At 40.5% G+C, this 16,154-nt stretch overlaps 1 protein-coding gene across 1 annotated transcript in view; it reads right to left on the reverse strand.

The window, feature by feature from the left end:
• igsf21a (immunoglobin superfamily, member 21a) overlaps positions 1-14,436 on the reverse strand; it is a 262,207-nt gene extending 247,771 nt beyond the window's left edge. The window contains exon 1 of the mRNA XM_078947780.1: positions 13,988-14,436. Within this exon, the coding sequence (XP_078803906.1) occupies positions 13,988-14,126 (139 nt within the window). The 5' untranslated portion in view covers positions 14,127-14,436. The remainder of the gene's footprint in view (positions 1-13,987) is intronic.
• Positions 14,437-16,154: the final 1,718 nt, after the last annotated feature.

A 16,154-nucleotide genomic window follows, 5' to 3' on the forward strand; every position in this document is an offset into this window, starting at 1 on the left:
AAGAGACAGTCACAAGAGGAGACTGAGCAGAGAGGCTGAGTAAATCAAACTGCTGAAATGACAGGAAAGCAATTCACTTCCAACTTCGCTGGCCCATTCACCGAGCAGGTGCCTCCAAAACATTTACCATCCGATGTAAAACACTTTTTGCAAGCTCGACAAGTTCACTCCATATAGAAAACAAAGACATTAGCGTCATTTCCCTGCACATTTATTCAAGTTTGGATTCAACTCTTCAGGCCTCTGATATTAAAACATCAAATCAGAAGCAAACATTTTGTTTTGTCCCTGAAAATCCACGCCTTTTAATGTAAACACACATGTTCAGATGTGAACGCTGTGGCTAAACAAAACGTTTTATGAAAACCCTCCTCTTTTGTCCTTTTTTAGAGCTTGGAAGTTTTCTAAAAAAGCTTTTCTTGACTTTTCTGTTATTAGCATAAGAGAATGGATGACAGTGAATGTGTAGAAAGTCCTCATAAAAAATACATTGCTGCATTATACAACTGGAAGCCCAGGATTTACACTGTCAGTCTCTCCCAGCCGTATAGGATCAAAACCTTTTCATTCTAAAGATCCATGTGTCGCTGCTGACTTTGCATACAGCGGAGCTTTGTAAGCAGCAAATGCCGTTTTTTACACCTTAACTTTTACAACTGAAAGCCGTTTTAAGGCTCTGAAGACCAGTAATAGCACTGCAATGGAAAAAAAATGTATATATGGATAAACATTGGGATGGTTTTAATATTTAAACTTATTATTTACTGACTATTTGATTATAGACTTTATTTGTGGAACATCTTTAATCAACAAAACACAAGGGGCTGGAAATAGAAGACAAATCAACACTGATTTAAACGATAAGCGTTTATGAAACACGATAGAGTAGAATCAACAATAAAATATAAACTTAAAACGCTTTCATTCATACTGGTACCGGTCTGATGGACAGCTGGTATCGGGTCGCAGAGAACATAAAATAAAACAATTTATTCTCCGTTCTGATTCTTTTTTCTTTCTTTTTTAACTTGTTCTGTCCAACAGCTGAGCAAACAGATTAGAGCTGAAGGCTTTTTGTGTTGGACAGGTTTTACTATCACAAAAAGAGGTTATGTAACTTCTGAAAACCAAAGTGTAGATTTGTATTAACCCCTTTTTGTTTTGATTATTTTTTATTTATTTGTTACATTTAGTGTGTGTGGGGAGGGAGAGGGGGGGTGGAAGAGAATAAAAGGAAGAGCGGTGGAGAAAGTGGGGGATACAAGCACTGATTTGAATAAGATATTATTTTAAGCTGTAACAATTATACCAGATCTGCTGGAAAGACAAATATTACATCAAAGGTGAAATTCTGACACAAAGATGAGTGGAAGACATCTGTCCATCAATACACTGTGGGTTAGGAAGGGGGGATGAAGCAGACAGGGGGCAGTGTGGCAGTGTGCATGTGCACGTGCACGTGATGGTGGAGATACATGCATGCTGCCAGAGTGAACCGTGTGTTCAAAAGAGGAACCAGATCCTCCCCAACCCCGGCCAGCCAGACCATGGGAGGGTCAGGCCACCCCCCCCCCACCAGGCCAGGAGCACCCCCGGCATCAAGTTTTATTTTAAAAAACTCCTGGATTCTCTCCACCACATTCGAAGCGGCTGCTCTGACCGCTAAACTGAAACCGCCAAGCTAGCAAAGTCAACAAAAAACATACGGATTTGGCAGAAAAGAGGAAACTCAAGAAATAAAAGAAAATCTGCATTTAAGAGACAAAAACAAAAGTCTTTACTCCAAATGTGGATCTATTGTGACAGTTGTTCCCACAGAACATAATATAAATGCAGAAAATTCATCATATAAACTTCATACTACATACTATATATATATATATTTATTTATTTATATACCTCTCTAATATCTGTTCTGACAGCTGCTTTTTCTTCAGCATATGTAACCCTTGTGCTATCCTTTCAGCGTTGGGAGTTGGGTCATCTAGACCCACTAGACAGTGCTCTGAACCTTTTTTCTTCAATGATTTGTGATCTTCACTGGTGTCCATGGATTACATGAAATCTTTCCACCTTTATCCACCTTTGTCATGGTGGGGAGAACACGTCAATGGAAGGGGGGGTCATCTAAGATAGCTAAAGGGTTAAACTCATAGTTTCAGTTTCCGTCCTTGCGTTTCTTTTTTCTCCTTTTTTCATGTTCTGTTTGTGATGTTTTAGCTCTTTTTTTTAAATGTATTTTCAGTTATTTGTTGCAGCTCATTAAACTAACTTTTTTAGGCCAACTAGTTTCTGGTTTTCTGCCCACGGGTCCATCAAGCCCTAAACTCTGACAGTGGAGGTGATGAATGTCTCAAGTAGAAGTAAAGTACAGAGCTGATGATACTAAAAACCATCATGATTTACTGATTCTGCGGGAATAGAAAAAAAACTGCTGCATAGTCTTTTCTATACATCAGTGGCATTAAAGCTAAAGTTGGCCCATACTTAAAAATGCGTTTAAGTTTGTCTTTTGTTATTAACAATCTTTGAATTTCTGCCCTTTTTCCATAATTAAGTATATCTTTATCACAAAAATCATAGAGTTCAATCTTAATGGATTAAATGTCAAAAACTATGAATTTCTAAAATGACAGGATGCATTTTAGCTTCAATACAGTTTCAAGCTAGTTTGGACTAATTATTGTCACATAAAGAAAAACATTTTCATTTAGCACTTAGGCGCTAAAGTAAAAGGAACAATCTGAAGGTCTTCGAAGCAAGTCTCTCATGATTTTTATACAAGTTTTTGTGTTTTTGAGCTACTAAATAGGGAAAAGTCAAGTTTTTAATGGCAAACTTTCTAAAGGTCTGAAGACCTTGAAGAACAGAAGCTGCACTCTGCAGTAATGCAGCAAATGTGAAGTAAAGGTGAAGCATCGGCGCTCGTAAATTTAAGCAGAATTTTATGTCTCAACAGAGAAAAAGCTGGAACTCCCACCTCCTCCTCTGATGAATCACTTTCTTCCATGATCATTCTTCCAAGCATAACATCAACAGCAACCAAAGCGCCGGGTCATTACCGCTGCGTCCTGACAATACTTCCCGCCACCTTCCAGAGAGCTGCAGACCAGCATCCGCCGCGCTCCCCAGTAAAGTCAAATGAATACTGACAGTTTTATAAAGCAGGAATAAATTACATCATCTCAATTTTCCTTTCATATAAACATTTAGAGGGATCAAACTCGCAAAACATGAGCGTAATCATTTCAGAGATGAAACCGCCGCACAATATCGTCTTTGAAACACAATAATTACATAAAGCCGGCGATGATGCCGGCGTCACTACAATGGCTGATGTTGGTGTCATTCATGTGGAGTTCAGGAGATTCAATTCTCAGAACTTGCATGATAAGTTTTGCAGTGGATCAAAGGTTTCCAGATAGTCTTATCAGAAATGACAGATGTCAGAGGAAGACAGGAACGCCGTTCTGCTGATACCGGCTCCCATGACTGCGACATTTTCACCATATTTTTGATGTCAGACAACCCAAGCCTTCTCTCTGAGCTTGGCAGCGGAGTTTCAGGAAAGATCATTTAGACAAAGTTGGCACGCAAGGAAGGAGAAAAAAATCTTTTGTCTTAAAAACAACAAACAACAAAGCCCCAAACGATCCACCCGTGTTTCCGTTTTACGGGATCAGCCTGAGTGACGCCGGTCTGCAGATTACGGCCTCCCTCCTCGTCTTCCTGCGTTCCCACTGACTCCTTTTTCTGCAGCTTATTGGCATTTTTTTTACAGCTTAGCTTTGCTGTAATCAGCAATTTCATTGAGGGCTTGCAGCAGGAGAAAAAATATTTATAGAAGACAAAAACCTACACATTGAAATTGACATGTCCCTTATTCAGAATCTGTTCTTTAAAACGAGATAAATGTAAGTAAATTCAACCTAACATGGAGGAAATAGATATTCTTACAACTTTAAAGTGGCAGACTTCAGCTAATATTATTGATAATGATTATTACTACCATAAGAAAACAATTTCTCCATGTTTGATTTGGAAAAAACAAAAAAACGGTATGGCAGCTGCTGAAATGCGAATAGGCTGTCTATAGCACAGAAAATCCCAAAGTAGCAAATCAATACTTATCTAAACAAAGATGTAAAAAAAAAAGGAAATTATAAACTAAATTGTTTTTCTACCTGGCAATGGCCAGACAAACTGAATGATTTTAGTTGACCTAAAGAAAGTCATGAAAGCCCACAACCTTAAAAAAACACTGAAGCAAACAAGGACGAACGCCAATATAAAAGGTGTTTCTGGTGTTTTTAACATGTTCTTGTGGCGTTTTTCTGTTGATGGAGGTCATTTGTAAAGAAAATTTAAAAAAATGCATCTGTACTTATTTCTTTATTCAAATTGTTGGGAATCAGCAGCAGACGAAAAAATGCAGTTTGTAAAAGATTGTATTTGTGACGACATAAAAATCAATGGGAGGGGCCGCAAGCTTCCTGCTCCGCCCCTTTCTGATGCATCCACCTGCAGACAAATGGATCCATGAACGTCTTTGTTTTCCTCGCCTGAGCTGGAATCTGGATCTAAACTGGATGGCTCTGATGGCCATTTTTGTTGCACCAGTAACGTTAGGTTGGGGGTGTGGGGGGCTGTAAGCCAGCGGGGACAGTGTGTAAACAGAGAGCTCTCAGCAATGGTGAGGGGAAGAGGGGATGGGGCTGTTCCACAGCAATGGTCACGCCTTAATTTGAAGGTGCCCACAACTATGTCCTAGAAAACAGCACCGTTCTCTTTTTTATTTTGGGTTAAAACGGCATAATCCTGATTATAGGACTAAAATAGATCAGATGATGATCAGAGTGGATCTTTGATCAAATATTGAGCAGCAGCAGGCCATCGACAAACATGTGAAGACATGGCATATGTATATCAAAGTACATACTGTGTAACTTTAAACCATCCAGGACTGAAGAATTCTGCATTTTTAGGGCCTAAAAGAAACAAACCACCAGCTGTGCACGACACAATCTGGTGTTGGAACGCCAACATAACATGGAATCATACTTAGCGGTGTGTCACACAGATAAGAACACGGCGAGTGAAGGCACAGCTGGCGATGCCAAGACCCAAACAAAAGTTCAGCTTACATTACAGGTGAAATCCCAGAGCTTTCTGCCGCTCAAAGCCGGATGCTAAATCCTTTGGACTCAGCTTGCAGGTCTGTTAGTTAGATTTTTGTGCACCATTGTTTGTTCATTACAGCCCATCCGTTGTGGTAACAAGTTCACCGGAGGCTGCGGTGCAGCATCTATCGCTCATCTGAGAAAGATGCTATTTTTGATAAATGACATCCCGACATGTCAAAGCTTTCAATTGAAATATATCAGATTCGACTATTTTTCCCCTTGTTTAAATAAGCATAAGCTTACATAAATTACAACGGTATTTCTTGATAAAGAGAGCACTTCTGACAGGATACATTTAATTTAACCATTGTCCCCGGTGACCCATTTTATCTCCGACTTGGTGTAATTTATTCCCCGTGCATGTCTTGCCGACTCCCCTCATTTTTTCAAGATAACCTTGACATACTGTACATACTGTGATACAAAAAGATTTTTTCTCTTTTTATGTTTTTCAAGCAGAGGTCACTGTGACTTTGAGTAATATCGTTTTCGTCAGGTCCTCCAAGAAAACTCCAAGAAAAAGAAAAAAGCGTTGCCAGGCTGTGAGACACGGAGTTTGTGGAAGCTGGAGCTTCATTCTAATGAAGCTTGCATACATAGATAAATGTCACGTATTATATACCAAGCAGTTCACACAGTTTGTACTTTGTACAGTAATGCGGGACACAGTGGCAGTTGTTGTTACTCAGCAGCCATGTTTTACAGGATAAGCAAACTTGCATAATCCATATTAACAGCAAGTGGAAAGCAGAGAATAAAGCAAAACTGCTGATAAAGCCTGTCAGGACGTCCCTGCATATGCCGCCTGCTACTTTCTGAAAAATTATCTCCAAGCTCTCCATGTTGAAATAAGAATAATAGAAAAATGGGATAACGCTTCAGTTGAGGAAACATTTTGAGCTAAAATAATACTCCAACAACCGCTCAATGCTGATGGCCAAAATGAGAATGAAAAACGAGTCTGTGTTTCTTTTTTGGGGGGGCTGAGCAGAGCTTTTCTCCTGTTTTTGGTCTGAGAACCAGCAGCTGCTGTGGGAATCACACTTAGCCGCCTCAAACTCCCACACAAGCCAGCCTACATCCACATCTCCTCATCCAGAAGAGAGGCTGAGAAGCTGTTTGAACGTCTCTCCTGAAGCATTTTGATGCTTTTCTTAATCACAAACAATACTGCTTAAATGAAGAACAGCGAGATGCTGAGTGGAATTGACTTTTGCTACACCTTTCGCAGGCTGGATGTGAAAACCAAAATACAATCCTCTCTTTGCATTTTCATTTTAATTATGACTCAGAATAAGTGGTTTTTAAGTAGAAAATGAAAACTATTTTGAAGGATGGATTTTTAATTTTATTTTTGAATCATTTGATGACGTTACATTGTGAAAATGAAAAAGTATTTCTGTTCATCCATTTTAATAAATTTGACATTTCTAACTGAATTTTGCTACACATATACTAAACAACCTTTTTGAAAATGAAATGTCAAATACCATTTTCTTTGTCATTTTAATTGACAGAATGAGCGGTGTTGAAGGCGAAAAAGAAAAAGCAGTTTGAGTCAACAAACGCAGCTTCATTTTGAAAATGAAAAAGCATTTCTGGTATTGACTTTAATTTTTTCATTCAGCTTTGGCTTCTGCCTCAGAAGACGTTCCACTGAAGGCAGTAAAGTGTGGACTGACAGAACAAACAGCTGTACTTTTCACTGCTGTACCTTCAAAACACAAAATCTGTACTTTAAATATCCTATTTTGATTATTCTTTTATCTATTATTGTGTGTCCTTGTGGGTTCTTGCATTTTACTGCCCTGTGCGAGGCTGCTTGCGGACCACCCGTGGCGTTATTGTTGGGGTCATTGGGGTTATTGCCCCTGCCATTTAAACAAAGACGTTGAATCTTGAATGGAAATATTAGTCAAAACAAAACTTTCTAGTAACTTTTCAGGAAGATCTAACAACTTGCATAATAAATCTTGAATGTTCTGATGAACTTGAGCTTGTTATTTTATGCAATATCTAATGATGCATCTTTTTTTTAAATTCTTTTTTAAGCAGAAGTTTTAGTTGTGATAGTGAGAGGTCTTTTTTTAGGAAACACAACAGATTTGTCTGAATTTTCTTGTTTGACTATTATTTTGGTCTCATTTTGTCTCAGCTGCCTGCACGTTTATGATTAGACACAGTATTTAAGGACCACCTTTTCTGTGCCTCATTCCTCGCCCTTCCTGGTTTTGGTTTCGTGTTTTTTCCACCATGTGCTAAAAAAGTCTTGGGATTCACCTCAGCTGGTGATTCTTCATCGCCTGCTAACCTGTCTTAGAGCTGGCAAAACTAGAACGTTTTATTTGAATCATAAAATTTAAATATTATGTATAAGACAAATGTATGTGAAACCTTTTAATTACTGTACTTTAGGATGAATATGGTTTAGAAATATAGATAATTGGACTTTAGTACTAAAATTGGAAATTTTGGAGAGCTAAAGTTCATATAGTTTTAGGATATAAAACTATTTTGAGCAATAAATGCTTATTATTGGACATATAATAAGCTAAATATGAGTGTTTGTAGTTAACTTTAAGGTTTAATTATCGTTTTGGGAAGGACATCACAGGGTATTAAGAAATCTGACCACGACACATTCTGCTAGCTCTTTTGGCAGATTTATTTCACTTCTAATGTGGGAAAAACATGTTATTTTAGAGGTTTTTAACTTTTTAAAGCTGGACAATAGTTGCAGTGGACCTCTGGCACATTCCATCCATCTATTCAATCATTTTGAATCCTTATGGCTGCTTCAAACCCAGGTGAGGGGTGCCAGTCTTGTCTCTGGTTGGCAGTTTTCTTAAGTCAAAAATCAATCAAATGGCAAACAGCCCGAGAAACCTGGATAATAACTAAAATTTAAAAATAAACAAAACAGCAAAGCAAATGCTCTTTTTCAATGATTTATAAGAACTTATATTCATATTTATGAACAACAAAACAGAAAGTTTCTTCTCTAAACACTCTTGACCTTAACCCAGAGGGCAAAGTTGTGTGTTTGCAAAAACTCTGCTAAATCTAAAGACTTTGCTCCAATCTATCAGTTAATCAATTTCTGGCCTGCTTTCCTCCTGATCTACCAACACGGCGGGAAAAGCTGAGTGGAACTAACAGTCCTCAGCAGATTCCTTCAGCTTTCACTTCTGGGAGCTGCTGCAGCCTTTTAGTGTTCCAGTCCACATTAAACCTCCTTTATTTCTTTTCTATCGTTGGATCCTGCATGCACACACCGTTTGTAGGAATAAAATAAACCTCTGGCTTGAAGTCCTGCAGGTGCTAAACGAAACCACAAAGACGACTTCAGGTCCTTGTGGTTTTTCTTTGAAATGTATTTCAGTTTTTGCACCACAGGCTTCGTGTGCAAAGCTGCCTGAAAGACTCCAACAAAAGCTGTCATTTCTAGGTCACCATCATGTTTGAAGTTTTGATGTGACTCTTTTATTACCTTAAATGAGATTTCAGGGTAAAACAGGCCTGGACAAAAGAGAGGAGAAAACAGAAAAGAAGAAACCCTCTTATTTTAATCCTTGATGATCAGTGAAGGAGAGGATTGCTTCTCCCAACGATTGTGTGTACTGTAAATACTATTTATACCAGTCAAAGGTTCCATTTTTCCTTTTAATGAAGGTTTGGGGATGGTTCTGTTCAGAACACCCTCAGCTCTGTTGTGGGAGGAGCTCAGACTTACTCAGAGGTGTCATTCACCTGAGCAGGTTCCTCTGCAGGTCATGACATCCCTGAACCCTGGGATCTCTGCTAATAGATGCTCGGACAACCACCCACGCCGCCTGCAGGACAGCCTCCTCCTCCTCCTCTTTCTGCTCGGCTTTTCACAGAAGCTGTGACATCACAGGGTCAGAACGCCGTCTAACCAACGTGTGCCAAATGGAAGCGAGGAAAAACGTTGCCATCCCAGGTTTTGTCCATCATAACACTTATTTGAAAAACTCCAATCTATTAAGCGTAACTCTGTAAGACCTTCCTCTTTTATCCCTTCTATAGAGCAGGAATGTAAAACTGTAATCTACAAGAAAGCCATGCTTAGGTCGCCGTCTTTTCTTGAATTATTAGGTTGCAATGACTTTGTTTTGTATCGAATGACGACTCTTTGTATCTGAGATGGCAGAGGAATACATAATGATGTTTGTGTAATAGCAGGACACTTTCTGCTGTAAAGAATTGTAGGATTTTGTGTTTGGATGCTTAGCCTTTGTGAACAAAAACACACAGCCAACACAACTTGGTACATTTGTCAAAAGCCTTTTTTCTTGGTGGAAAGAGTCTTTAATTTTGTTGCACTTTTACAGAATCACCATAGATGCTCAAACTGCAACTTTTGAGGAAGGCTGTAAACAGCAGCATTGACAGACAACTGCAGATAAAAATGGCTTCTGGATCTGCGGATAATCACTTTATGTAATTGCTGAGGGCTGCAGCCTGATGCGCAGAGGGGTTATTGTTAGAACCAACAGCCATATTCCAGCCCATATCTCTTCCTCCATCCTCCGAGTCCAAAGCAGCCAGCAGTGGCAGACAGCCACATTGCCCATGAAATATGACACAGATCTAGTGTCTGTTTATTCTGTCAACACCGCTATTATAAACCATCTGCAAACCAACCTACAGCTCTGCAGTGTGAGGCCAAACATCTCACAAGCCATGGCTCAGCAGATTGGAGCTCAAAGAAACTCACTTTTCATTCGAATGACATTTTTAAACCTGATCCGAAATGAAAACGTGTTTAGAGATTTGAGCAAATATTCTGCCTCCAGAGATAAGTTAAAATAATGAACTAAAGGAAAGTGTTTTAAAAGCAGCAATCTGAATAAATTCATTCAATTTCCTAATCAGTATAGTCTAGGATATTTATTTCTATTTAATCTCTTAAAGAAATCTTTGAAGTTCAGTGAACCAAGATCTCATAAAGGCTTCCTTTCCTTGTAAATGAGATAAATAGGAGGGATTTTTATATGTGCTGCTAAAATCTGTACAACTAAGAAATATTCCAAGAAAACGGGCTTTTCAGCAGATAAACATTTGACTTTCAATAAATTCCCAATTTCCTTCAAAGGTTTTTCACTGTCTTAAAGATAAAAGGCCTACATTCCTTTTTTTTAGTTTTTTACTAAGTATATTTGGTTATAAGTATAGCACATATGACCATGTACGTGTAGTTTAATTATACTAACTGAATAATTAGACTAAAGTGGAACATATAAAGTTTATGATATATAAAGTAAACTTCAACTGCCGCCTCACTTCTCAGATTAGATTAGACTAAGTATACCTCTAGTTCACTTAAATAGAGTACGTTTTATTCGTACCCACAAAAATGGCATTTTTTTAATGCTCCAAATGGTTGAAAGTGAGCAATATTTTAACTCTTTCAATTATTTAAATAGAACAGCTCAAAACATCCATCACTTTTCACTAAAAATGTACAATTACTGCATGAAGATGTTGAAAAATGATTTAATTTAAAAAAAATCATAAATAAATAAAAAAGGTAGATTGACTTTTTTCATATTTTGCAGACTTTTCCACATGAAGAAGTCACTTTAAAGTCTGCGTGACTTTCAGAATTTCAGATCAATGTTTAACCTGGACGCGCCGTGTTGCTCAGAATGCCAATACAACTGAATCCCTAAGTGGTTTGAGTCCATAACGTTGTTTTGGCCCTTTTGACAGTTTCCTCAAAACTCTCAGACTCAGCACAGACCGGCCCGTTTCTGCCGTGGCGAATGGCGGGAAGCAATTTTCTCAAGCTCCTGGTCCCACTTTGACCAGAAGACGCCACAAAAGACGTCTGTCATTTTCAAACAGCTGCTGTTAAGCGGAAAAATTTTCTGTCAGCAAAAAACTGCATTAGAAAAATAACACTGAGTCCACTGAAACTTTGATTTATTGGGAAATAGACCCTGAATTGATCTGAGATGCTATGGTTTCTACTGTCTTTCAAAATGCACTGAAGTGAGAAAACTCAAGAACTAATCATAAAAAGCTTCGACTGAATAAAAATGAAAATGAGGTTCAGTCTGAGGAAGAGGTCGTCTCATTGGAGCTCCACAAAATCAATTCTTCTCCTCACACAGAAGATGCGGACAAAGATAGAACAAATGTATAAATGAATAATGTACATAATGTATAATGTAGGTCTATACTCTTCACCACGCTTGACTCCGAAACGATTCTGCTCCAGAAAGTACACAGATACATGTATATGTCTTTCAAAAAAGTAATGTTTGACACGTTTATGAAGATTCCTGACAACAGAACTGGCAGCGCGTGACTGCTTCACTGTTTCTAACATTGTTGGGCACAACTGTGTAGAATCTGAGCAGGGCTAAATGCTGAATCTTCTCTGGCAGCTTGGGCAAATGTGTCTCGTTTTAAGAAAAATGTCTAATTTTCTCACTGGGAAAAATCAAAATGTTATCAGGAAAGTTTTTCAACAACCAAATAATCTTTGTTTGAGAAAACTTTTCTTTTTTGAAATAATAATTCTTGGTCGACCACTTTCCTGTCCGGGTGGGAGTTTCAGACTAAATTCTAATGTTTTTGCAGCAAGAGACAGAATGGTCATGCGGTGCAAGGCAGTTCTCACCACATGCATCCCAAAAAATGACACTAATTAGGGAAATTCTTGTTATTTTAAGAAGTAAAATGTCCAATCCTTAGAGGAACAGTCGCAGTCAGCTTCAGGGTCGATTTTAAGATCCTTTTATTAGAAAATAAATGTCTTGATGAAAATTGGACCTTCATTGTTAGTTTATGACCCTCTTCTCAGGTCCAAGTCTGCTGGTGGTCCCAAGGACTGTTTTCTCTGTCTGGTACTTCGTGTGTTGGGAGGCTTTTATTATGGGTACTATGGGTACTTTTTATCACTCATTTATTGTATGTAAAGCACTGCTCAGGGTTTGATTCCCAGGGTGGGCAAGAAGCTTCATCCAGACCTTTAATGCTTTACTGCCTAGATGTAGCCACAAGGAAGCCCAGGTCTGGTTCTCCCTGTGCCAGTCCCCAGCCCGGTGACAATACAGGGCTGTGTTAGGAAGGGTGTTCTTCATCTCTGCCAGACCACCTATATGAATCAGTGTAAGATGATTCGCTGTGGGGACCTCTGATGGGATGTGCCAATGAAAAACCACTTTGAGGTGTTCTGGAACAGGAAACGTGTTCTATAAATAAAGTTGAATTTTTGAGACTCGTGCAAGTTTCTCCTCCTGTCAAAGCCCATGAATGTTAAAACTATGCGAGACCGGCTCTTTGTCTGCATGCGACTCTTTAAAGCAAAAGCCAAAGAGGGGTTTGCTCTCTTAAAGCCGACTTGTGTGTGAAACTCCAGTAAACATGGAGAGGAGCCAGCGCCTCCTCAGAAGGAGCCCATGTCAGAGGCAGTAATGGCTCGTGGCCTGAAACTGGCAGCATCCAACTAGCTTCATCTTAAAGTGAGGAGCTCCGCCGCTCTTCAAAAAGGCCTCTAACGCGACTTGATGGGAAAATTAAGAATGCATGACATTCTGAGACTGAGAGTGGAGTCATTGACAGCGGCTCTTCACAAACTCCAGCTGAAGACACGCACTTTGGAAAATGAGACATCTGAATCCAGTTTAAGCCAGTCCTTGAAGAGACAAGTAAACATGAGCAGACTCATTTTTACAGCGATTGGCATACATGCTTTTACATTTAGATCTAATGAGCCTACACAGAGAAGGCTCGGAATCTGAGCTAGCAAGTCTGCAGAGGCATCTTTTCTTATAACATTATGATTCAGCCAAAGATGCTGCTTTCCTGGCTGGGTCAGTGAAGGTCACAAGCACTTGAACACCTCATCCAGCACAGGTTACCTGGTTATCATTCTAATAGAAGTGTTCTCTGCTGTTCCAGGAGTCTCTCACACCCCCCCCCCCCCCCCAATATCAGTATGAGTGCGTGAGAGAGAGAGAGGTCCTGCAGACTCCTGAAGAGCACAAACGGATGAATGTCAGCATGCAGGGATGGGATTCTGCCATCAGAACAACAGGTCTGGGAGGCGGTGTCACACAGAACGCACTGATTTAAGCGGGCTTAGCAAAGCCTGATGGAGCAGCCTCCTGCATTCATCCAGAAGCAGCAGATCAGGCGGAGGAAGCCCGATCTCCTCATTGTTCACAAAGCAGCCTTTGTGCGCTGATTGGAATCAATGACTTCACCAAATGAGACCACCGCTGATTTTAATCCTCCATCCGCGCGCGCGTCGGCGGAGGACAAAAGCGCGCGACACTGATGTGCCCCCACCGTCACGCAGCGGGAATCTGCAGGAGAGGGGGGGGGCACTTTGATGTTCATGAAGGAAGCGACTTATCAGCTGAACTCAGAGACTCGATCTGATGCGCGGAGGACGGAGCGCGCGGCGCCGCCGCATCCACTTGCGCGGGGCTCAGAACTGTCACGCGTGATGCTCGTGATCCAGCAGGCGTATTCAGACTTAGCAGAAGTGGGCCATCATGTCCTCACGCGGGCTTTTTGACTCCAACTTGATTCACGGAAGCGCCGCTCCGCGCGGGCGCCATCCTGACACTTGGATGGCGCAGAGGAGGAAAGTTGGCACAAGCACGCGCGCCGCGGCTGTCCTGTTAATGCCCACTTCACGGCTTTTATTCACTGTCACCCACCAACACCCCCCCCCCCCCTCCATTTCACAGGTGGCGCGTACGTTTGTCAGGACTTCACGCAGGTGATACGACCGCGTCAGAAAGGACGCGCGGGCGCAGACTTACCGACGGCGAAATCCAGCAGATCCGCGCACAGGAGCAAGCACAACGAGAAGACGGTCATCTTTCCCTTATTTGGCAGTAAATCCCAAACTCCATTTGCGTTCACAGGCTCCCCAGCGCCAGACGGTGTAATCCCCACCATTCCAGAGGCGCGCGGACGGAGGGTGCCCCCAAACTATTCATCACGCACTTCAAGTCCAGGAGGAGAAACCGGGAGAAGTTGACCGGGAAGGAGGCGCCGAGAGCGGCGGATGCGGAGCATCCAAATATGGATGCGCGTCAGGAAGAAGCTGGAACCTTTTCTTTCTTCTTTCTTTCCCTCTTTTCCCGGTTCCCTCCCACAGTTTGGAACAATAGCGAGCCGCACCAAAGCAAGAAGCGACGGGCTCTGCAGAAACGGATCGGTTCGGATGGAAACGTCTCTCTCTCTCTCCCTCCCCGTTCCTCCTCCCTCACCCTCACCCCCACCCTACCCGACAGACGCACTGTTATTCCTGATAACACTTTTATGTCACACTATTTTCCTTAATCCTTCCTGGACTCAGACAATCAATCCCATGTTTTTTTCTGTTTTTTTTCTTTTTGTCCACTTGTGTAAAACAATAACTCACTAAATACATTTATATCCTCATACTTCTATTTAAACCCCATCTATAACAGGGAAATGCAACCTGCCTGCACTCTTAAAACACCCAATTCTTAGGCTATACTGTATGTTGGGACATATTTTTGGGTTACTTTTTGGAGCAATACTCATTTTTGGGTTATGGTGGTTTCATTTGAAGTCAATTCATGATTTTTGTTTTTGTGTTTTTTTTTTTTTTTTTTTTGTTTTGTACTAGATTAAAAGTAACCTAGTAAAAAGTTAGTCCCTTGTTAACCTCAGAGGATAAAAAAAACATCCCAACCTGGGTGATTTGTAGTACGGAGTTTTATTTTGGTTAGATTTTTTTAATGGGCATGAGAAGCAAAAATTAACAGAAGAAATGAAAAGGAACTACCGTTTTCATGATCTTAAATGCGCGGCCATTGAAAGCGCGCTAAACCAGATCGAACTTTGACCATTCAGGGACTCCGATTTGGTAGTGATGTGTGGGTAGCGTCCTTTTTAGTTCGCCAAAGTGCCAACTGTTTAAAAATTGATCATGGAGGAAAAATGAATGTGTTCCCATATGAGACCAAGCCTGTCATTTATTGGAATAGAGCTGTGAATGAAAAGGTCTGTTGAAGTGCAGTCCCTGACTTTTCAGTTCAGACTATTGGTAATAAAGGAAGACACCCACCAGATCAACCTTCAAAAAGATGCATTTTTTTGAATATAGCCATTGGTTTTCCATTTTCTGCTAAGCTGACTGCATATATTACAACCATATACCGGTATTGATTCATGTAGCACTGAACCGGGAAGACCTTTACTAATACATGAGCTTCAGGAAAGCAGTTTTCTTGAAGACAGCAGCTTGGTGGTCCACACGCTTTTGCTAACCTTTGCCACACAACGCAGCAACAAACTCGGTAATGATTTGAACAAGACAATTAAAATGAATAGGAAAAAGTGCCCTTGATATACTCACTCTAGCTTCTATAAGTCTGTGTAATTGCTGCGGCAGTAATTCTCTCACGATGCTGCCCTTCACTCCTGTCAGGGTGAAGAGGATGCTTTCTTGGTTAAGGCCTGCAGTACTAATGCCCTATTCCAAGTCTCTAGAGGGCAGTGTCAACAACAATTTATTAGGGTAACAGAGCTGAACATGTTGCAGCCCATATGGTATCCAAACCATTAGCCAAAAGGAGGGGGGGGGGTCCATGGAAACCTTTCACTTTTTAAATCAAGAAGGTAACTTTTTTCTTTGAAACGCTAAAATATTGTTCATACCCAGCTAACGTTTGTCTTTTCAAACTGATACATTTATTTCAAAGGTGAAGCAAGACAGTTCAACGCTTCATCTGATCTTCCAAAGTCTCATGAGAGACCAACAGTTCTCTACAAAGTTCCTCCAGATGTTTGACGTTTGTGAACCATCTGCTCTGCCAACAAGACGTCCTTGTTAATGTCAGGACTTTCACTGGGTCATGGCAGCATCTTGGTTGTGCTGGTTCAGTTATTCTTTAGCAGGCTGATGGACCACTTGGTTAGATATCCAACAAAATCTTCTATTTGTTGGTTTAC

This window comes from Oryzias latipes, chromosome 5 (assembly GCF_053564925.1).
Source record: "Oryzias latipes strain Hd-rR chromosome 5, Olatipes_Hd-rR_3.1".
Taxonomy (NCBI): domain Eukaryota; kingdom Metazoa; phylum Chordata; class Actinopteri; order Beloniformes; family Adrianichthyidae; genus Oryzias; species Oryzias latipes.